The sequence below is a fragment of the Acartia tonsa genome, chromosome 12, assembly GCF_053477335.1.
Source record: "Acartia tonsa isolate MP-2025a chromosome 12, ASM5347733v1, whole genome shotgun sequence".
NCBI lineage: Eukaryota > Metazoa > Arthropoda > Copepoda > Calanoida > Acartiidae > Acartia > Acartia tonsa.
In genome coordinates, this window is record NC_137271.1 from 37,691,661 (window position 1) to 37,716,177 (window position 24,517).

The window sequence follows — 24,517 nt, forward strand, 5'->3', positions numbered from 1 at the left end:
GATTTTTTAAAAGCGAAGATTTTCCACATTGAGGGTCGGTTCTTCCGACCGCAAGAGATAAATCTTTTCGATAATTAAGGCAAGTTGTAATTGTCCTATCGATTTCAAACTTCTTGAGTTTTTTTAATTTTTTTTGAAAGGTATCTACTTTAAGATATGTTATCATAAGCCTATTATATTAAGTAAGTAAAGTTTTGGATTGCCCGTCGAGATCTCAATTAAAACTCAACCGATGAAGTCTTGGGAAGCTAATTTTCTGCAACATCTCTTCATTCCGAATAAAAGTGTGTATCTGTGTGTCTGTACCAAAGGATCTCGCTAACCGCTGAACCGATCGGGTTCTCCTTAACAGGGTAGCTTCTCATAGGTCCCGGGAAGGTTTATAACTATTTTTTGGGGGGATAGGACACCCCCACCCCCCCAAAAAATGAAACCCCCCCCAAAAAAAAAATTAAATTTTTTTAATTAAAATAAAAATGAGGGGGGAGGCACCCCCCCCCCCAAAAAAAAAAGTGCCCCCTAGAGGCCTCTAGGGACATAGCCGCTAGTACCGAATAAAATTGCCTAGATACTAGGGAAGAAAAGACGAAGCCCAATCTGTACCACTTTTGATTCCTGTAACGTCATATAATGAGGGAGATGAGAAGAGAAGTGGGAAAGAAAACCCCTAAAAAAGAGATGGAGAATTCAGAATCCCTTATTTTATTACGTCACAGGAATCAAAAGTGGTACAGATTGGGCTTCCTTGAAGAAAACACTAGTTGTTAAAAAGAAAAGTAGAAAATTTATATTTTTAAAAAAAATAAAGCAACATTTGTTGAAAAGTCCAAAAAATGATTAATAATGGTATGTTGGGCTTTAAGTAGGATGTTAGGGGTTACAAAAATGACGCAACCTTAAAAATCAATTTTTTGCCTTTTTGGTGCTACTTCCTTTCCTGCCCCCCCGCCCCCCCCCCCTCTTCCCTCTCTCATTTAAAATTGTTGCTCTTTTTGCTCCCCTCCAGGATAGGGGAGTGTGTTATGAAAAACAGTGAAAATATAAAGATACTATATTTTTCATAGGACAAAGTAGTATCAATACATGCTCTTATTCGTTGGCTTAAAAAAATAATATTGATCTAAATCTTAATTGAATAATACAAACCACCAGTGATATTATTCTACAGAAGGACTAATTTTATTTATACATAAATTTATCCTCCATTGTCTTATCCCCTAAGATCCCTAATATTTTCAAAAATTCTTTGATTTTTCTACCAATCAAAAAAGTTATAATTGTGCCAAAATTGGTTTAATGCATCCTATATTGTACAACATTTAATTATTATTTTGTAAAACAAAGTGGTAAGTTTTTTTGTTTGTAGCTTAAGATCTCGATAACTACTGAACTGATTGAGTTCTCTATTTTAAGAAAGCTTTACAAGGGTAATTTTCTTTCTAATTTTTGGATTTTAAGTCTTGGGATAGTTTTTCTGCTTTCCATTACTATCAACAATAGTGAAATATATTTAATTTTTTCTGATAAACCATTCCCACTCCCTGCGAGCCCAAAGCTTATGCTTGGTGTCGCTTTGCCCCCAATTATCATCTTTTTTGGTCATTCATTATTTCTAGCTGCGCACCTAGTCTACAATTGGGTATTTACCACTTTCCTTCACTGACCCAATGCTATTTAATAATAAATATGCTGTATTCTACATGTTTTAAGTTTACCTAATTGAAGATATTTTTAAATTCCAGGAATGGACTGTAATTTATACCGGTCCCCAAAGTTTTATAACCAAGTTAACTCACTAACTTTTGGTTCTTTTCTTGAATTTCTATTGATTGGTTCCTACCTAGTAATGTCTAAACTTTTCAACCAATAATTGTAATCTAATATAGTAGGAGTAATTTTGATTATCATCATTTGGGAACAGTTCATTGTCCATTGTCTTATCCCTTAACATCCATATAAATTGAAATATTAATCAGTTGACCTAGCAATGGTTTATGGCGTCCCTGTTTTTTTGGGCAACATTTGGGGGGTGTCTGTTTTAGACAAATTATGTTTAATGTTTATAGAAATATAATAAGTTTTGTATTGCTGTACTGGCTACTACACACATATCCGGTTTGATTATGCTGCTCTGTCAGGCGGGTGAAATTCAAGACTTATTCAATGTTTTCCCGTGGAGCAAAGCGACCACTGAACCGATTGGTTTTACAATTACTTTCTAAAAAACCACATATAAAAATTAGAGCGTTGGAGTATAGAGAACAAGGATGACAACATCCATTCAATCAAAGCTCTAAAATTAAATGGTAAAACATACGAACATTAAACAGTTATGAATAATCATCCAAAGATCAAAATTAATACGTCAATTCTAACATGCCTAAATTAACTAAAAGAAGTGACAGTCACGTAAGGACGGACGTATATTATTGAATAGTTATTCATCGCATCGTATTATAGACAGCTTTCCGCGGATAAAAAAATGAAAAATTTAAGGATTATTTCATTTCTCTATAACCATCCAAATAATTATGAAATAACATAAATCCGCTAATTACTAAAATAATTTATTTAGATTATTATTATTCAATTATTTCTATTTTATGTCTAAAATACCCTTTTTGACGGTCAATTTAAAATATTGGCTTAAATTATACCTATTTTGTGTAAAAGTACACATCATACATGTTCATCTATTTATCAATATTTTGAAATTAAAACCGATTATCATTCGCTGGATTAGAGGCGGTTCTCAGCCTTACTGAAAAATCATGTATAGCATCGTATTACAGACAATTTTTCACAAATATTAATCTGAAAATTTTTCAAATTTATTCCAGTTAAGTTAGCCCGGTCCTTCGGTACCTCGGAGCTAACAAAACTGGTTTTCTGGTTTTAGTCTTTTAATTTTGCAGTTTACTAAAGGCGGAAAGCTGTCTATAATACGATACGATAAATAACTATAAATCAAAATTTTAGAATAAAATATCAATTTGAAGCAAAAAAAAAATAATTATTTCAAATAAATATAATAAAAATAAAATATATATCCAATGCCATTTCAAAGATTTTGAGGAGAAAACTACAAATTTTAAAATAAAAGCCAAAGAAATTACTGTTTTTTTGTGTGTAGGAAGCTTTTTGTCCAATCATTTTATTCCATTCTTAAGTATAATTGTAAAACTTTTATTCTCAGAAAATGTGCAATAGGCCAAAAGTTCAAAACCCGCATATTTTTCATATTGAATCACATTACAGTACCTTGCTAGGCAGGATATAAAATGTACTGTTATTTACCTGATATAACAGTCATAGAACCAGCCTAAAGTTTCTAAATTGGTCACCACAAAAGAGCCTTTTGTTTGTCAATGAAATAAAAGTGATGCACGAATAAAGCTAGTTTCCAGTATAGAAGCTAATCTATAATTCACTTTATATGACTTTTTGTCCGTCCGTCCGTCTATTCGCCAGTCTGTCTTTACATCCGTCTGTCCGTTCATCTGTTCGTCCGTCCGTCTGTCCGTAAGACTTTCTGTAAGTCAGTATGTCCGTAACCCATAGGAGAAATGTGATTATTTCATTCATTTGCTATTTAAGATTCCCAGCACCAATAAGCATCAAGTATCAAGCATACTTGTTTGGTCAGTTAGTAAATCGGTCATGTAGATTAGAAAGACTATAACACATTCAATATTAAAAATTTAAAAAAAATCATTATATCTCATTTATATTTGCATCTTAGCTAAATGATATGATATTTAACTAATAAGTTAACAAATAAAATTTATGAACATATAACTATATTTATAACGGTGTTTTGAAGTTTGGACTAATATCTGATTGTTGTTTATTTTTGGGTTAGATATTGTATAACATATGTAATTTAGACTTGGATAAATAATAAATTATTAATATCTTTAAGTCCTAAATGTGCATTGCTATCATTATCATTAATATCGCGCATCTGACATAAACGAGATTACGAGAAAATTTGCTGGTTATTGAAGGGCCACACCATGCCGTATAATGGTATAAAAGTATGAGCCTATAGGGCTACCCACCACCTATTGTTTGATTCTGTCTAATTCAGTTGTTTTGTTAACTTTAATTGACCCGTATAGTTTCAGTCACAACATATTTTGGCTTGGTATGCTCTCTCAAGTATAGTTTCAGTCACAACATATTTTGGCTTGGTATGCTATCTCAAATATAGTTTATTAAAAACACTATTGTATTCTATAACTTTCGCCTACGCCCCTAGAGGCCTATAGAGGCACTTGAGGGGTTTAATTTGACCCCCCACCCCATTTTTTAGTCTTAAAAAGAAATAGTAAAAGTTAGTTTGGTTTTAGGCTATTTTTCTTCCCTTCCAAAACGACTAAAATGCTAATTTATAGTTTATGATTAATAATTATTAAATTGAAATTGATTAAAAAGAGTTGATACTGAGCCAAGGAAAAACTAAGAAGTTTCTTTTGTCCAGAAGTTTATATTGGTGGCTATTCAATTATTTGGTTTCCAGGGAGGGAGGGGGGGAGGATATTCCCCCTCCCACATACAATGTCCAATAATAGAAATTGGGGGATGGGGGGGAACCTTAATTCAGCCACAAAATGACCTATTGACCTACAGAAAACAATTTATGCAATTCAAGCTGTAGGACTTGTAATCAAGAGACGTAACAGAAATAGAGGTACATTTGAATTTTTTTAACTAGCGGCTGCGCCCTTAGCATCTAGCGGCTTTGTAATTGGAGGGGTTAACCTATGACCATCCAACTTACACTTAAAAATATAAATGGCCTAAAATCATCCATGGACATGTGTGAAGATTTCCTAAAATAGAGAACTCAATCGGTTCGATGGTTATCACGATCTTGAAACCTTTGCCCATATTTTATATTAATAATTTCTTTACGTATTGCAATCTATCTTTATAATAACTTTAAAGTTTCTCTCAATTTTTTCTGCCCCCCCCCCCCCTATTTTTTTCTTCTTTTATATAGCAACCATAATGAATTGTTTTTCTTGGGAGGAAGAAAGGAAAAAACATTTAACAATAAGATTTTTTGTCTTTTCAATACTTAATTTCTTAGTTTAAAATCAATTAAAGTTTCAATTAATGAAGTTGAAGTTGAAAAGCTATTCTATAATTCCAAAAGTTCGTCGGTTTGTATATCCGTCTAAAGCTTGGTAAAGCAGTGGAAGAGAATTCATTTGAGCTTTATTCAGCAGCAATTTAATTTAGACAGCTTTTGTTTTTTTGAAAGAATTTTCTGGCAAATGAATTAGTAAGAATAAATTATTTCTTTTCAGTTTGTTGGTCCTGAGCTGGATCTTTAAATCATTTTAGTAGTGAGCCAGATCGGGGTGCGCCGAATTTCCGCTAATCACAGCGCGGCATTTCAAAAAATGCTGTGCTCTCATTGGTGGAAAGTTGGCTCACCCCGATCTGGCTCACCACTAAAATGATTTAAAGATCCAGCTCTGTATTACAGAAGATATTTGATTTTTTGTGGAGAAATCTAAATTTTCACAACTTTTCTTTAAATTTTAATTTGTCCTCCACTAAAAATGATTGTCATTCTTATTTGTTAGATTATTGTCTCTGTGTTACATTATATCTCTTAAACTTCTGGATCAGTAACTTACCATAAACAGCTTTACTACTATCCTGTAAACTTGGTGTATAACTATTTATATCCAAGTATTGTTCATATTTAAAACTATCCAATACGCTTGGTTAGATATAGCCACGTATCGGTCATATTTCTATTTTACTACTGAACAATTACTGTCATGTATTGATCATCATATTTCCAACTGTCCATTAAGCTTAATGTACATCTATTTAAATCCCTATATTAGACATATTTTCATATTATGACTGTACAATTATCTAAACCATGTATTGGTCATTTTTTCTATAATTATGACTGTACAACTATGTATAACCAAGTATTGGTCATATTTCCATATCATTACTGTACAACTATTTATATCCCCGAATTGTTCCTCATATTTCCAACTGTCCAATATGCTTGGTTTAATTAGAAGCTCAATTAACTTGAATTAACACTGCATTAAATTTTCAAAGTTATAGTTATAAAAGTAGTATAATCATAATAAAGCCAATTATTTCTGGCGTGAATTGAAAAATTAGGCGCGATCATTACTAAAAATGCCAAATTCAACATTATTTTGCATTTGAAGCTCAAAAAACTTTTATTTAGTTAAGGAATGAGATATAGCATGTGAAGAAAAATTATTCTTGCACCAATCAAACAAATGGTTTTGTCTTTACTAATCGCAATAACAGCATGCTTTTATGTATAAATCCGATTAATTTCACCTGAATCAAAACTGATTTTGAGCCATACTGAAAAATTATGTATCACGGAGAATTTTCCACGAATAATAACATAAGAGTCTATAAATTCATTCCTGTTTTGTTGGTATAGGCCTTTGATCCATTCCTTATAGCCAACAAAACTAGAACCCCTCTTTGATTTTACTCTCTGCGAAAAAATGTCTATAAAACAATACAGTAAATAATTCTTAAATTAAGTTTACAACTTTGGTTTATTTACTTTTTATTTCTTGAGACTATATAGGCTTTATGAAGCTTACTTAGGCTTACCCCATTCACCGTCTGTTATTAAGATAAAGGACATACACGGGAGTTCCAATAAAACTGAAAATAAGTAAAATTAGTTAGCTTGTTTAGTATTTAATACGGTTATATTTACATTCAAAGACTTGATTATAGAGATGATTCGCTTATAGCATTATACATATTTATAGCTAATTTAACAAGTTGAAATACTGAAATCCATTTATATTACATTTTATTTTTGCTTATTTGAATAATTTGTTTAGCTTTTTTGGGAAAACATACTTTTGATAATGAAGTTTACAATTTTTATTAACTGTTAAGTTTGGGTTTTAACTAGCTAGATACATAGATAGATTATTGAGATTTGGAAAGCTATTTTACTTCTATAGATCTTTGATTTTGTCTATATTAAGTTTATTAGCAATTTCCCTCAAAGTGCCTTGTCGAACATTAAACCCCTACCCCCCCCCCCTATTTTGAAATGAACTAAACTAAAGGGCTAAGAGAATTTTTCTTTAATTTGTTCATTACTTAAGGTCAGATTAAGTTAGGTTATATAGAGTACTAAGTAGCCCTGTAGGGTTTTTGCACTACGGGTACAGGCCCCATAGGATTAGGAACCCCTGTAATATAGACTTTTTAGGAAAATCAGCAGTTTATTACAATTTACTGTTTTTGAAAGAGTACAGTACAAAAGATCTACTAATACAACGTAATCTATTCGCGTATCTACCTGTTGAAATGGGAAAATATTGTTAGTATAAAAAGGGAAAGGAAGTTGAGTTTGTGAAATATTAAATTAATAGATATCTTAACATTTAAACTAAACACTATAGAATTCTTAAAAAATAGGAACTCAATCGATTCAGAAAAAAAGCCTTACTGGTAGAGACTTTGTCAACATAATGTATTGACTTCAAATAGGGATGAAATAGTAAGATTATTTATCTAAAGCTTAAGATTTCTATAACTACTATACCGATTAAGTTCTCCAGTTTTGGTAACCTTCACATATAGGTCCCGGAATGATTTTAAGCTATATTATTTTCAGATTTAAGTCTTGGGTTGGATCTTGCCCTTCCATTCGAAAACAGAGCACTAGATGCAAGGGGCGCAGCAGCTAGTTTTTAAACGAACGGCCATAATTAAGAGAAGCTGCGCCTCAAATAATTATATTACCATTAGGACAGTTGTTTCACGTACGTACAATCAAATTAAACAAATAAAAGCTTCTGTAAAAATTAATTAAAGTCTTCTATACAACTTTTTGAGATCTTTTTACAAGTTAATTAAAAAGCCCCATTGGCCTTTGTAGTTGCGAAGCTACTATAAAATTCCAAATGTCAATATGACTGTCTGTCCGTCAGCCACGGTTGGGGGGAAACAAACATGCTCAGATTACACTTGGCTTCTATTTGAGATAGAAGACTTAATTTCTATTTTTATTCGTGGGTTCTAAATTAGTAATGTCAACGCTTTTCAACCTAGGATTTTAATTAATATTATTGGTGATTATGGTTATCATCATTGGATATTTATATACTATTTATTGTCTATTTTGATCGCTGGACAATAGATTTTTTAACATATGAGAATTTCAAAGCAAGACCCCTTAAAATTTTAGCTTAATATAAGTACTAAAAGTGGTAAAATTACATCATGAATGAACTTTTAACTTCAACACACACACAAAAAAAGACCTTAGTGTGGTTTTCTTACAGCAAATTTCTGCTAAAATTAAAGTTCTACATTTGTGATTGTCTGTCTGTCAGTCCGTCCATTTGTCTGTACGTAGAAGCTCTGATTGTGAATGGAATCATCTTATCGATTTTAAGATTTAATTTAAGGTTCCTATAAAAGATAGAAGATAGAAAAACATTAGAGAGCACGTTTGTTAATTTCCTAACTTGATTTTTCTTACATGAAAGAAGCGTCCAACCAATTTCAAACTGTTATTCATCTAGACATATTGTTACTAACTTTTTGCTGTCTTAAAACCAAACCTCGTCAATTTACTTGATTGGACAGTCAAAAAAATTACAGAGAGATATAGGGATAGGGAGAAAGAGATATAGGGAGAGAGAGAGATAGGGAGATAGAGAGAGAGAGAGAGAGAGAGAGAGAGAGAGAGAGAGAGATAGAGAGAGAAGATAGAAAGAAGGGGAGAGAGAGAGAGAGGATTAGAACTTAGAAGGGAGAAAAGTGAGTAACTAATTAAGTCTTAAATTAAAAGAGTTGCTTAAAATGGGGAGAAGACAAAACGAAGCAAGAAATATAATGTAAAGTAGTAAGGGTTTTTTAAGCTTAACATTTTTTATAACTACAAAACTGACTGAGTTCCTTTTTTAGGAAGCTTTACATAGGTCCCTGGATGGGTTTAGGTTATTTTGTATTTAATTTAAGCCTTGGGATAGTTTTAGTCTATTTTTAACCCCTTCTTTCCTTTATGAAGACAAAGTCCTTAGAGGCGCTGTCGCTAGTAAATAATAATTAGAGATGGTCAAAATTATTTTTTATATTTTTCTGCTCATAAATTAAATTTTTTGAAACAACCAGAATTTTCAGGGAAGCTTGGTTTTGATCCTAGGTAATTGAAATACTATTCGGCTAAGACAGGGAGGGGACAAAATAAAATCACCCACTCCCCCTTCTTAAATTTTTTCAATAATAAAATAAGTTTTGATGGGGATGGTCAACCCCTTTTTCTCCACCCTATCTTAATTGTTAGATTGAGGAAAGCCCAAATTTTGAGGGGGTTATGATTAGTACTAATAGGCGTTAGGTCATTTCCGCTGGACTATATCAACTTAAAATAGTCGTTTTTATAGACCTATATATTGATTATTCACAATTGAATGTAAGCTAGGGCATCTCTGCTACTTTTCTGTGATTTTATATAAAATACTGACTTTGGAATTACTTGTAACTGCTTCGCTTTGGACTTAAGTAAAAAGTATATACTCTTTTATTTTAACTTATATTGCAGAACTTTATAGTATAGGGGGATGTCATCACCCCTATTTAATTAAAGATAAGGTTAGGACTGCATTCCCCTTTTAATAACCACCTCAGGGCACGTTACCCCCTAGAAAATGTATGTGTACGCCACTGCAGTAAGTTTGCTGCTTTATGAAACTTTATGAAGGAAAAACAAAAAAAGATTATACAGTAGTTGTACGTAATTTAAGCTAAAATTTCAATAATAATTGTTATTTATCCTAATGTATTAAAGACAGCTTTCCGTGGACATAAAAATGAAAAATTATAAGATTAAAACCATTTGTGTTAGCACATAAATAATGTGAAAATATAAAATTTTTAATAAAATTAAGAACAATAATAAAGTTTATAGTTTTATATTCCTTATCAAATTCATGACGTATTATCATAAATAAAGTTTTTATTATGGATTATTATAATTAATTATGAATTACTTTGATAATTCTTAATTTCTATTTATCATATGTTTTTAATTAATCAAAATTATATTTAGGATTTTAAAACTTAGTATATATTGGTCAAATTTAATGAAGAAGTTTCGTGATTTTTTGGTCAAAAATTTATTTCAATATTTATTCCAGTTGGCTTCAAACCGTTTAATATTCACTAGATTAGAACCGATTGTCAGACATGCTGAAAAATCATGTATAGCATCATATTTCAGACAATTTTCTACGATTAATAAGATAAAAAACCTAAAATAATCATGCCGGGCCTTCAGGGATAACAAAACTGATTTTAATTTTTAAATTTTTCATTTTGAATTCCGAGAAAAGCTGTCTATAATACGATATATAACTTTTCTGTTTTATTAGTTTGTTCCTTAATACCTATACTATAAGGAGAAATGATTTGCTTTGGATAAAAAACTCTTCTGCTTCCAAATTTTCTACAGGTCAAACAACATAAACTATGGGACCTAATAATATTGACTTTTTGGTTTTAAATATATGTGACTTGCGGCTACCACCCCCCCCCCCCCCTAGAAGCCTCTAGTGGCACTTTAAATATTTGGTTTTTTGTTTCGTTCAAGTTTCTACGATATGTTGCGTAAGTCTTTTTATACGATACCTCGCAATGTTACGTATGAGTCTCTATACTTAAAATAAAAATTTCGATTTATTATTATTTCTCTTGGGAGGGTGATAAACCTTCCCGGGACCTATGAGAAGCTACCCTGTTAAGGAGAACTTGATCGGTTCAGCGGTTAGCGAGATCCTTCGGTACAAACAAACACACAGACACACAAACAGTATAAGGATTACTTTAAGTCACTAATACTAATTATTGCTTGCTATGGATGTCCAAGCTTTCTATTTTTTGAAGTTAAAATAATTGTTTCAAAGGTTGAAGGGAGATCTAATGTATATCTCAGAATATTGAGGAGAGTAAAATGAGGGGCATCAAAGTTTGGACGTCTATGGCCTAATTCTTTTCATACCACCCACGGCTACGCCCCCTTGAGGCATCTAGGGGCACTTGAGGAGTGTGGTAATTTAATAGGATAACCCAATTTCTTAAATTAGATTTTAGAAGAAAAAGTTTTTTAAAATTTTGGGGGGGGTGTAATTTTCTTTAGGGGGTGCCCCCTATCCATTTTTAATTTTAGTTTAAAAAATTAAATTGAAAAAAAATTATTTTATAGATGTCAAAATTGTCAAATGAAAATTGATTAAAATGCAACTTTTTATCTTTTAATCCTTCTTTGAATTATTACTATGCAAAAAAAACAAAATCTTTTTAGGTAAAAACGATTTTTAAAATAAATTAAACTTTTATAACAATTCCAGCTATTTTTCATGTTTCTTTAAATTGAATAATCTTGTATTTATTGTTGATAACAGTTACAGCAAGAATTTACTGCGCCTTAAGATAGAAAAGGCAACCGAAATTGCTATCAAGCAATGCTTATAAATTTTATGTAAAATATACATAAAAGTAATTTATGACAAATAAAAGTATTAACCTTATTTTTTTTCTTGTATATTACACTCTTATTGAAAATAAGCAATAACAATAAAGAAATAAAAAATTATTGGATCAATTAATTCAGATATAAAAATCCAAACATAAATTATATTTGAATCTCATAAAATTTAATTTAATTTTGTTTTTGAACAGAAATGAATCTTATAAATATTAAAATTGTTTTCCAGTATTGCTTTGAAATCGATTATTATCGGAACTTATACATACTCAAAAATCATGTATTATTATCGTATTAGACAATCAGCCAACCCCTCGAGGCTAACAAAACTTGTTTTAATCTTCTAACTTTTCATTTTAATATCAGCGGAAAGCTGAAAGTTAAAATTATATTTTTTCCAAGTGTACAAGTTTGTAAGCCTAGTCTAGCACACTATCAAACCCAAACCATCTTTATTTTAACTAGCGGCTTCGCTCCTAACATCTAGGGGATTTGCCCCAAGAGGTTTGATCAACCCAATTTTTGGTATTTTAGATTTAAAAGAAATTTTTTTTTAAATTTGGGGGAGGAGGATTTTTTTTTGGGGGGGGAGGGGTTTAGTCGACCCCACTATTTTAATTTTCGTTTTAAAAAGATATTTTTTTGTGGGGGTGGGTATTTTTTATTTTTTTGGGGGGAGGCGGGTTGGGGGTGTCCTATCCCCAAAGAAAATAGTTATAAACCTTCCCGGGACCTATGAGAAGCTACCCTGTAAAGGAGAACCCGATCGGTTCAGCGTTTATTGAGATCCTTCGCTACAAACAAACAGACAGACAGACATCGTTCTACTTTCTATTATAGATGGATGTGTGTGTTTGTGTTTTACTTGAGATCAGATTAGGTTAGGTTGTATTGGGTACATGTTATCCCCGCAGGGTTTGGACACCAAAGGTATAGGCTAGTCAGGGTTATGGGATGGTTTCTGTTGCAACAGGGGCACTGCGGAAAACACCAAAGATGATTCTTTATTCAAAGTCTATTCTTATTTGTTTTTTGCAAAGGGCAATCTATTAATCAAACAATCACTTTCTATCAAGAAAGATAAGAAATGTACAAAAAGGATGAAAATTAACATAAACTAATCAGTATATTTCTAACACAGAAAAATGAGAGTTGTCATTGCTTTGGCTCTTCTGGTGTCTGCAGCTAGGTAAGATTTTCTATTCAGACCAGAAGCAGAGATATAACGCTTGAAGAAAAACTGTATTAGTGCTACCAACTTTTTGAAACTTTAAATTTATCTTTATATAAACAGAGGTGGATTCTTAAAAAAAAACTTTTTGGTCCACTGCATGCACTGGCTCACTAAAATCAGTGAAAATTTTTTTTGAAAAATTCTCCAAAATCGCATTTTTAAAAATCTACAAGAAAATCTTATGTTAATAACCATTTTATGATTTAATTTAATTTTTGTAGATTTTTTATGCGAATTTAGAGGCTACGCCCCTAGAAGCCTCTAGGGGCACTCAAGGTAGGAGGAAGAAAAGTCGACCTCATCCCATTATAAATTTGATTTTCAAAAAAGTAATATTTTTTTTTGGGGGGGGGGGGGGTAGTGAAGACACCCTCCCAAAAACTAGTTTAAAACCTTCCCAGGACCAATAAGAAGCTTCACTGTAAAGGAGAACAATATTGGTTCAGTGGTTAGCGAGATCCTTCGGGACAGACAAAATAAACGTTTACTACTTTATATAATAGGATTAGAGTAAAACAATAAGGGTTTAAAGGGAAGGAGTTAAATAACTGCATGTCCCCAATTAAAGGACCTTGTGCCAACTCTCAATAGTTCTTTGAAAATCAACCAATAGTGTCGCGAATATTAACACAGCCAAGTAGCAGAAACAATTTGCTAGCAGACGAAAATGTATGATTGACGGTATAATTATCGTGAGAGATTCTTCGTAGAGAACATTAAAATGGAAAATTCGCACTGGAAATTCGTATCCATAATCCAAAAAAAGTTGGGCTATTTGATAAGATCTCTAACTAATTTTAGTGCTGACATAAGTTGTGAGGACTGTATAAGCTTTGCTAACAATGTGAGAGAGTATCTCATGTCTGATGATTCTATTACAGAACAAGTAACAATTATTTTCTTATTGGTTCATAATAAACTATAGATAACTTCGGCTATGCTCCTAGAGGCCTCTATAACCCAATCTTTTATTTTAGTTTCGCGATTTCGCTTGATAGGGTGGTGGTACCCTCCCAAAAAATATTGTTTAAAATTTCCATGGACTTATAAGAATCTTCACTGTAAAAGAGAACCGCATCGGTTCTGTGGTTCGTGAGATCTTTTGCTACAGACAAAAAAGCTTACTACTTTATTAAATATAACCCAAAACCATGGTCTCACAGATCACAAATCATTTGATAAAAATTAAATATCCAGGTAGAAACTCTGATATCTTCACTGTGTCCTGGCTCCTCCATGGATCCTGCAGACTGTGATGCTGGAATCAGAAAATATTGGCCTCAGTTTTGTAAGTAATGTTCTATTAAGTTATTTTATTTGTGGATCAATGGGCATTCTTTGTTATTGTCTGACACCCATATACTAGGATCACTTTTCTATAATTAGGGTTGGTCCACACGTCCAGAACAGTAGGCTTTTTTCGTTAATTTAGGCATGTTAGAGTTGTCCTATCAATTTTAAACTTTGCATGGTGATTCTTCCAGAAGTTAGGTACGATTTAGAAAGCGTAGCAACACTGTAATCATTACATGAATGTTTGTATGTCAATTTTAAACATGTTGATTTTTAACTTTTTTAACAACAAATTTTTATATGATATAATTATCTGATTTTTGGAATACTGATTCCTAGGACAACAAAGTACAATGTTATAAGCAAAGCATCTCTATAATCAAGTCCTAAAAATGTAAGTATGTCCTTAAAAATTATCCTGAATTTAAGCAGTTTTTCAACAAATTTACTTAGATTTAGTTTCGACTTTTGTAAATTTTTTTTCTGATTATTCAGTTATGATACTCTACAAGTGTTAATGTTCGTTTGGCCTACCGTTTCAGAGCTTCGTTTTTATGGATGTTGTCCTTGTTGCATAATAATCAATTGTGTTTTTTAGTCCAAGATTCATTATTCACAAAAGTTTGCCCGTAAAATTGAGAAAAATAAAATAAAAATTTAAATTTTTTAAGGTGTCAAATTTGCACATACTTCCTTTTATAATTTTGTAAATTTTGATAATTTTAAATTTGTATTTGCAGCTCTAGCTATGTTGCCAGCATTCATAGATGGCCCCAATGTGTGTGCACAGTTTGGTTGGTGTAAAAGGACTCAAGTCAAAGTAGGGTTATTAACTTTTGTTTTATCTCTTTTTTATCAATAAATACATTGTTAACAACAAATAATATAAGTTGTTATCTTCCATGATAGCTGACTTTTAATTTATTTAAATTAAAATAAGATGCAAAAAATATAACTTCTTATAACATTCTGAAACAAAAATGTTGTAAACTAAAGTTGACAACCATGTTAAGGTACCAACCTGTGAAGAGTGTGTTGATTCTATAGCTTTGTTTGCTGATGCGTTTGGATCTGAAGAATACGCTATCCAGGTTATGGATTTCCTAAAGGTAGGTATCTGCTGAGCCTTTGAGGTTTCTGCTTTAGCACTGCAAAAACATTGTGTAATCAAAATTATTAAATATCCCTCTCATTATTTTTTGTTTATTATATATATTTGTCTCTCAATCTAAGGGTATTTTGTATAAAAATAAGATTTTACATTTTACTAGCGAGGATGGAAGTGACAATGAGAACGATCAACGTTAGGGTGTCCCATAGTGTAGTGGTTAGCGCACTACGTTGTGGTTGGGAGAAACCGAGTTCAAGTCCCCATATAGACTTTGCACTTGTTTGACAAATGCTGTCGCAATTTGTCAGATTATGATCACGCAACCTTCCCTAAGATGCCCTAGGGTTGTAAGAAGGGAAATTTGTAGGAAGTTAGCATTCTACAAATCAAGCAGCTCTAACCATGCTTTCCCTCATCCATGCTCCTCGTATGAGAGTGCCATTAATTAGGGTGGCTTAAAATGAAACACCTGCCAAAACTCTAGGCCAGGGTGATGTAATAATTAAGTTGCTTCCACGAGAATTGCAGGTCAGCTTGTAATGTAACATAGAATACAATCAGCTGTGCGCGAAGCTTACCAATCTAAGATTGGCCAAAGGATTTTCACTTCCAGTCTCCGTGTGCATCTGAGTCCTAACTTCAGAGAATCATGGCTACAACAACAACAACAATGAAAACGATCATCTTTACCATTTCATCTCTCTAGTGATATTAACATACTAAATGAAATGTTTTAATATAGGGAGATGGTTACTGTGCAGGATCAGGTGATGCTGACTGTGGAACTGCTGTTGACATGCTTGTGCCTCCAGCTCTACCTGTCCTGGCACAGGTACAATTTTGCAAATCAATATATCCAAATAGCCTCACAAAGAATCAAGAAAAATATAATAAGGATCTAAAGCGTATTAGTAAATCGATCATTGAGATTTTTTGGTTCAAATTGATGCTAAATCTCAACATTAATTATCTAAACCATATATTTCCTTTTTTCAGCTTCTGGTTGATAATTCTGATAACTACTGCTGTGTTCTGCATGATGATGGTGTTTGCTGTTAACCACAGTGTGCAAATGCCGCAATTCATTTTGAAACTTTTCTTATCACTTCCCGCCAAAATCAATTTATTTATAAAAAAATTTTTAAAATGTTATTTACTTTATAATTGTTATCAATAAAAATTAAATCTTTAAAAACGTAGTTATTTTATCTTGTGTCTTTCTTCGGTTATTTGCCCTATAAACAAAGAAGATAAAGTCTTCTTTGCCTATAATTGTTATCAGTAAAAATGAAAAAATATAAATTTGCATTTCTATACTTTTCTTGTTTAATAAATCAATAATTCCAGAAAGGTACTAGGTTAATTTTTATTTTTTAAGATTACAATATCGAAATACAAAAAATTAAGGGGTCATAAAAAAATCCTGTAGCCTTATAAATGAAATAATATATGTGTTTTTGAAGCATGACTAAAAACAAGTATGTCCCTAAACATAATCCTGTATTTAAGCAGTTTTCAACAAATTTACTAACAATTTTGTTTCGACATTTATACATTTATATTCTGATTATTCAGTTCTGACACTCTACAATTGTTCATGTTCGTTTGTCCTACCGTTTCAGAGCTTTGCTTTTATGAATGTTGTTATCCTTTTTTTAAATAAAAGCCGAGTAATCATTTGTTCCTCATTCCATACAAAAAAAAGAAGGTTGTCAACGAAATTTAAAAACCAAAGCAAAGATTTCCTAAATATTGTAATATTCAGCTATAATGGTTTAAACAACCTTACTGGGACAAAAAAACAATGCAACCCATATAAATATAAAAATTGTTCTGTTATTATTCAAACTCTTCTTGGGATTGAGACACAAAAAAGAATATTTAGTTTGTCAGCGTTATCAAGGGATAAAAAGATCAAAATGCATAACTTGATAGAATAACTTTTTCCGCATATGAACCTTCGCCCCCACCCCCCCACCTAATTTTCTAATTCAAAAAAGATATATTTAAGGAAATTTGGGATTCTCTTAAACTTATATAAACTTACCTTATCTAGCCTTACTTTCAAGATTATCTCCAAGTATGAAAAACAGTAAAAGTGTCTGACTATGACGTCAGAAAAAAATTAACAATTAACCAATGAGAGGCCGCTATATATTTTACCATTGTGAATACTGGCTTCTCATTGGTTAATTGTTAATTTTTTCTGACGTCATAGTCAGACACTTTTACAGTTTTCCCAAGTATGTCAATCCTTTCGTTCCCCAGGCTGTTTTGGATGCTGTGGGTTCGAGTCCCAGCCGAATTTGCATTATAATTGGCAATCCTAAAAAAGTATTAAGCTGTTTCTATATGTTTGTGTGTTTGTGTTGTCCCTAAAGATCTTGTAAACGGCTCGACAGAACATTAAACGCAGAACGCGCCACTAGTTTAAATAGTAAGGGGTTGCCTTGGCAAATAAACAACACATATTGCTATGCACATCTCAGTGCATACATTCAGAGTAAGATCATTTAATAAAGAGAATGATTGTCTGTTGGTGTTTCTTGAGCTTGTACCCTGTTTTTTTTTGTTGCATAAGTAGGTAAAACGAGTTATCCACTGACTATTTGGAAGGATCTTACCCATTATAATTCTTTGTAATTGAGACCATTATGAAATTGAATTGTCATTGTTTTTTGTTGATTCAAAAAAGCAAACATGCAACTCATCTTTATTATGAATATATTTAAACAAGGATGACAACAAATCGAAGCACTGAAACGGTTGGACGAACGGACATTAACACTTATAAAGTGTCAGAACTGAATAATCAGAATATAAATGTATAAGAGTCGAAGCAAAATTGAAAGTAAATTTGTTGAAAAACTGCTTTATACAGGATAATGTTTATGGACATACTTTCATTTTTAGGAATTGATTTTAGAGTTGCTTCGCTTATAACATTATACTTTGTTCTCACAGGAATCAATATACCAAAAATCAGATCAATCGGATGATTAGATCACATAAAAACTTGTTGTTAAAAAAGTAAGAAAATCAAAATGTTTAAAATGGACGTATGGACATTCTGGTATCGATTATAGAGTTGCTACGCTTTCTAAATCGTACCTAACTACTACAGGAATTACCATGTAAAGTTTGAAATCGATAGGACAATTCTAACATGCCTAAATTAACGAATAAAGCTATCCGTTACGGACAGACGGACGGACTGACCGACCCTAATTATAGAAAAGCTTCGCTTTTAACAAGGATAATGAAAATAGCAAAGCAACAATGAAATATTAGTAGACTATAATACAGTAGAAAGTTATGACTAACAAATACAATCTAAAGAATGCAGCTACTACAAATCTTACTATTGAATATTTGAAATTAATAGCTTTTCTTTTATTGTATTTAATAATTTATTCCTTTAAGAACAAACTATACATAATTAAATCACATATTAATTTAAAGGAACTATCATACATTTAAATTAAATAAAACATAAACATTTTAAAGAATAATAAAAAACATTAAGCTAACTACACAGTTATAATAGTGTTAAAAATTTGTAATTGTCAAATTATATGACATTTGACCCGTGGGGCTTCGGGTAGGTTGAGCAAGCTACTCACAATGAGCTATAATGTGTACAAACATATAGCATTCATCAGTATTTTTTTCATTAAATACTGGAAATAATGTTAATGGTAAACATATACCACAACAAATAATAATGTTACTGCCCATGTTACTCTGCATGGGTGTACATATGATAATAATAATGATAATCAACGAGATAATAGATTTGTAGTTAAATACATTTATGTTATTCTTCAAGTAGATATGTTCTTTAAATTGATGTAGTCAAGATTCCACGGAAATAAAGATGGAGGAAAACCGTCTGCTTTGCTATAAATGAAGCTTTACTATTGTCACTTTTTACACTATATACAAGATCCACATAGACAGGTATCAATGCTTCTCAGTGCTGATTTCTTATGTAGTGTATACCATGACTTTGAATTTGAAGGGAAAAGTGTCAGGGATCACTGCAAGTCGTCGACAGCAAGACGCCAAAGTTTCAATAAAGAAACCCTCTACCCATAAAAAATGGCAGCTGCCTGGCATGAGTAAAACCAGGAGATAATAACTGAAACATCAGGAGTTATGTAAAAAAAAAACAAATTAGTTATCTCCAAGCTAAATTGTTTTGTCACATATTTACCAATGTGATGATGCGAAGTTAGGTTCAGATTACAGCCAAGCTTCACCCAACGGTCAGGCTTAGGAGGAGGGAGAAGGGGTCAACAGGTTCTTGTAGAATGATTTAGGGGAGGTTCTTCTATATGGAGAGTGAGGAGGAGGGTGGGTCTGCAAGTAGGGTATGTGGGGACATAAATTCCCCAACAGAAAGCACACATCTTGGATACAAAGAATTTTTTCTTATATTTTAAGCTGGCTTCACTGAATGGTTTTGGTATGTGGAAATTTCTTCATGCTGGTTTTCTCACTTCTTTACATAAATTGGTTTCAAAAACATTTTCTCAACCTGTATTATATATAAGCTGACTGTGTATAAGAAAGACTGAAGTATTACAGCCATAATGGGAGGAAGCCGTTAAGCGTCCACACACGACAAAGGCTACAACATAACTCTAATAGCTTTTCTTGTGTTTATGTTTTACTTTAGGACTGGTTAGATTTGGTTATATTGAATATAGATCGGCAGGATTAGTGCCCCCACAGGGGTTAGTACATTTTTATATTCGTAGAAATCTGGATATAATACGATGCTAGACATAGTTATTTCGTATCGATGAGAACCGGTTCCTATCCACCGGATTCGAATGAATACGAGAAAAGAAGGATTAAAAACACCCCTATACAAAAAAATAAACATATTTTTTTAAATAAGAAAAACAGATAGATTTATTGAAAAGGTATGTAGAAATCGCATTATTTCCAATTCAAAATTCAATAACATACATAAACAAACACAAATAAACACACTACTCATAAGTTGAATTTAAATAATTTTATAAAACTTGATAAAACTAGAACAATTATAACCTTAGTAGCGTAGCATTTATTAAATGAGAAGAAACAAGGAACTGTTGTAAAGTTGTTAATCCGTATTTGTTCTTGCTAGTTACTGTTCTTTCCTATCCTATCTTTTATTACTTTTGTTAAAATTTCTTGATTTGTGATGGGTGGGGTAATGAACTCTTTCTCTTTGACCTTTGACCAGGGAGGGAGGGGACATTGGACTGTACCACAAATTTTATAACCACGTTATCTTATTTGTCGGATGTGCACAGTGGGATCTTTTGCCAAAAAACGGGACATTAAGAGTAGACAAAAGTAAACTTCAATAAATAAGCTTGTATTTGAAGAAATGATGTAATTTTTTTTGCTTTAGCCAGGAAATAACTTAAATTTTGCCTCTGTTAACTTCTATTGTGCATTTGGTATGTACGTCTTGCTGTTTTGGAGGAGCGAAGCTACCCTATTTTTAAAAAATCTATAAACCTTCATAACTTTAGTTAGGATAGGAATATTTTAACAAAATCAACGTCTATGTAAATATTTCTTCAATGCAAACAATGTTTGTGAACATGAATATAGCGTCAGGTGCACCCAGTTTGAGTCCCGGCATTTTTAGGTAGGTCCAGTATAAGTAAAATAGGACACTTATAAGGCATGTTTTCAAATGTTTTTTTACAGATATAAACAACAATAACATAATTTTCAAAACACTTTTGATTTTGTGTTAATACCTTTATTCTATGTCTAGCTATCTTCATTTAAAGTTTGTATAAGAATATAAACATAATTACTAATATTATATTCTCTCTCAAACGTATATTTCTCTCTCTCTCTCTGATGCGTATATAATGTTTTTGCAATATTATAATTAATTCGCAAATTTGAATTTCTGCTGGACCAAAACCAGTTAGAAATACAAATTTTTTTAGAACACATGAAATTTAGCAAATTTAATTGCTAAAATAAAAGTATTTATAAGTCATCTTTATTTAACGACTCCTTTATCCCTTAAATGTCCATTAAAACCGCGAGAACGGCAAAAATCGTTAAAAATCACACCAACGGCGGCAAATAACGGCGAAACGGTTCGCCAGAGGCAAATGATGCATAAGTCAAGAAAGATCCGCCTTAAAAAGTTTGAAAATATTGCAGAGATGACTTTGGGCTCTAAAATGACTCCTTCCCCCTCTAACGGGGGAAAATTTAAAATTAACAAGAACGAAATTGTTCAAACCATGCAATGTAAAATGCTCAATTACTCAAAAACGGACAAGAGGCCCCAGGTTGTGAAAACTGTTTTATACACAATACATGTTGTATATTGATATTATTATTGCAAAACTCGGGGCCTCCTGTCCGTTTTTGGGTAAAATGGAGAAAACTGATTTTTTGGGGTTAAAAATCTTAATATTTTTGGTGAAATTTTCTCACAAAATGTCAATTTACACCACCAAAAAAATATTTTTTTTAAAAATTTTCTTTAATTAGACATTGGTACAGGTATCTGAAAAGTACCTCAATTAAAAATTATTTGCATAAGCTGAACATAAATGTATTTTTTGTTGCTTTGAAAAAATTGTGTAAAAAAATCTGGAAAATCATCAAAACTGAAAAGAAAATTTTCACTACCTTTTTTAAAAATGGCATAAACCCGCCAAAAATTAATATTTTTTAAAAAATTCTTTTCTAGCTGTCTACTTACAGCCATTATTAGGTCCTAGGATAGATAAAAGTCGATTTTAGATTTTTTGGATGTCCCGATTTTTTTCAAAAGATCCCACTGTGATGTGAACTTTGGCTACTTTTATTAGGCTCTGATTGGTTAGTTCCAGATATAGTATTATTAACACTTCTCAAGCAATAATTTTAATGCACATAAGTGGTAATCTTGTTTATCATCATTGAGGATGTACTACAGTTCATTGTCTTATCCCTTTATATCCCTGACTTTAAGACATACACAAACATATATTCAATTGATATAAAATATGCATAAATGTTTATTTTATAAAGATTAGCTTTAACAAATATTCGTAGCAAACAATTACATCGCAATTCAGGCTATTCTATTCTATAGGAGGGTTGTTTATTTAAAACTACGAATTTGTTAACGTTTATGAATATAGTTTTTACGCAATAATTCAACTAAGTCTCTTTTTACGTAAATCCAACCCCCCCCCCCTCCCCCCCCCATTTAATTAACTTTTTAAGGAATAAAAGCAATCTTTTCAGATGGTAGGGGGGATATTTTAATTGCTATAACCTCCCATTTCCTTTAAAATAGCTTAAAACCATAAATATTACAAAGCTTTCTAATATTAGCAAATTAATATGTACAGCAGTTTTCTAGACTTTAATGGACAAGCAAACAAATATATATAACATAAAAAGTAATTTTTAATATTTAGAAAAATTTTTGCTCAATTGAGAAAACATAGAAAAGGTGAGAGAAGGAAAAATAAAAGATGGATGACAATTGTCCTTTTAAATAAGAATGAGATGTCATGATAGATATCATTCTCTCTCTCTCTCTCTCTCTCTCTTTCTCTCTCTCTCTCTCTCTCCCTCTCTCTCTCTCTCTCTCTCTCCCTATCTCACTCTCTCTCTCTCTCCCAGCTTTTGTTAATCTGTTTTGCTTGCCAATTGTTGAAACCTTTGAAAGCCAATTTCTTAATCTTTCCCATACAACAAAGTAAAGATGTCACCCAGGGATGCAGGGGTAGGACAATTGAGAGTAAATCCATCTCTACCCCTTAAAAAAACTTTGGATTTTGTAGCTTGCATTATTTAACCAGTAAATATTTTCTTCCTAGTCTGTATGTAAGCAGGGAGGGGGGGAGGGGACATTGGGCTGTTGATTTAACTAGTCACTAAAGTCTTATAATAACGTTTTCTTATTCGTCGGCTTAACAACCTTGAGGACTTATATCAAGTTTTGTTTGGTTGGCTCCTTTAGTTGAGTGTCCAAAGTTTCAACCACTATTGTTATTTACCATCGGAGTTGTACATCAATTTTCGGGTACATGGCAGATTTACCACTAGCAAAAATACAGTGATAATACTAAAATACTATCATAAACACAGTGATTTGCTGTACCACAATTTTCGGTCATTTTTTATCCTTTAGATTCTTTATATGTAAGTATGAATGTATTTAGGTCTTCTTCGATCTCATAAACAGCTACACTGATCGTCCCCTAATTTGCAAGGAAGTTTAGTACTAATCCATGTCAGGTTTTAGGCTAATTGGTGTAAGGTTACAATGACCACTTCAAGCGAAACCCTCCCCCCCTAAAAAAAATAAGCCTTTTTCTATTTTTTATACAAAAGATAAATATATCAGTGGAGGTATCGAAGTTTTTCCTAATAAGAAATACCCCCCCCCCCACCCTCTTCAATCAATATAACACTAAAGTTAGGTAGGGCGTGAGAATGTAACCATTTAACAACTTCAAGATGTTAAAAAAAAAACATTTTTATTTATCTAACTTTGGATTAAACATGAGAATATGATATGGAAACTGTGTTTGATTTGACTCTAAATTTATCTATCTATGTATCTATTTACCTATCTATCTATCCATCCATTCATATATATATCTAACCATCCATCCATCTATCCATCTTCATATATATCTATCTATCCTTCCATCCATCTATTCAAGCCCCTATTTAATCTATCTATCTATCTATCTATGTGTGAGAATCCTATGTAAATGCTCATAAGCATTACACATTGTTATCAAAACATTTCAATTTGAATTTTCATTCATTAGTGTTCCCTCACTACAATAAAATAAAAACAATAATAGCAAAAAACAGTTTCGTTATTCTGCTGTTTTTCTGTCATTTTCCTCGCCTTTAAAATAAAAAAGTAATGTGGGGTAATTTTTATTACCTACGGGTGGAGGGGGGCTCATCCCTGTGTGGTCTATACCGAAGGTACAATAACCTTGCAGGGCTGCCAAGTACCCTAACCTAACCCAACCTGACCTTAGTTTTTACCTCAAAGGTTTGCACTTTTGTTTATATTTTTCTGAAGATTAAATCTGTGTTTTTATATAAAAAAAACCTGCTTATTGAAGATCCCCTAATCTCATAGTCGTCGAAGGAAGGGGGATAAAGGGTGACTGTTTACCCTCCTCAAACTTTGAAACCCCTCATTTTACCCCCTTCAAAATAAAAAGCTTGGACGTCCTTGCCTAAGCTATTGACAACTGATAATTTTGCGCAATTAATTGCACACCAGTATATAGTTGGCCGTGGAATATTATTGTTTAATTATTTTGAAAAGTGAAAT

The 24,517-nt window shown here is 32.0% G+C and overlaps 1 protein-coding gene across 1 annotated transcript; it reads left to right on the forward strand.

Annotated features, from left to right (window-relative positions):
- Positions 1 to 12,614: 12,614 nt before the first annotated feature.
- On the forward strand, positions 12,615 to 16,375 carry LOC145334543 (uncharacterized). The gene is made up of 7 exons (XM_080180007.1): positions 12,615 to 12,731; positions 13,578 to 13,662; positions 13,974 to 14,064; positions 14,810 to 14,889; positions 15,083 to 15,178; positions 15,923 to 16,012; positions 16,177 to 16,375. The coding sequence occupies exons 1-7, from the start codon at positions 12,688 to 12,690 to the stop codon at positions 16,237 to 16,239; spliced, it is 549 nt and encodes a 182-aa protein (XP_080036133.1). The 5' UTR covers positions 12,615 to 12,687; the 3' UTR covers positions 16,240 to 16,375.
- Positions 16,376 to 24,517: the final 8,142 nt, after the last annotated feature.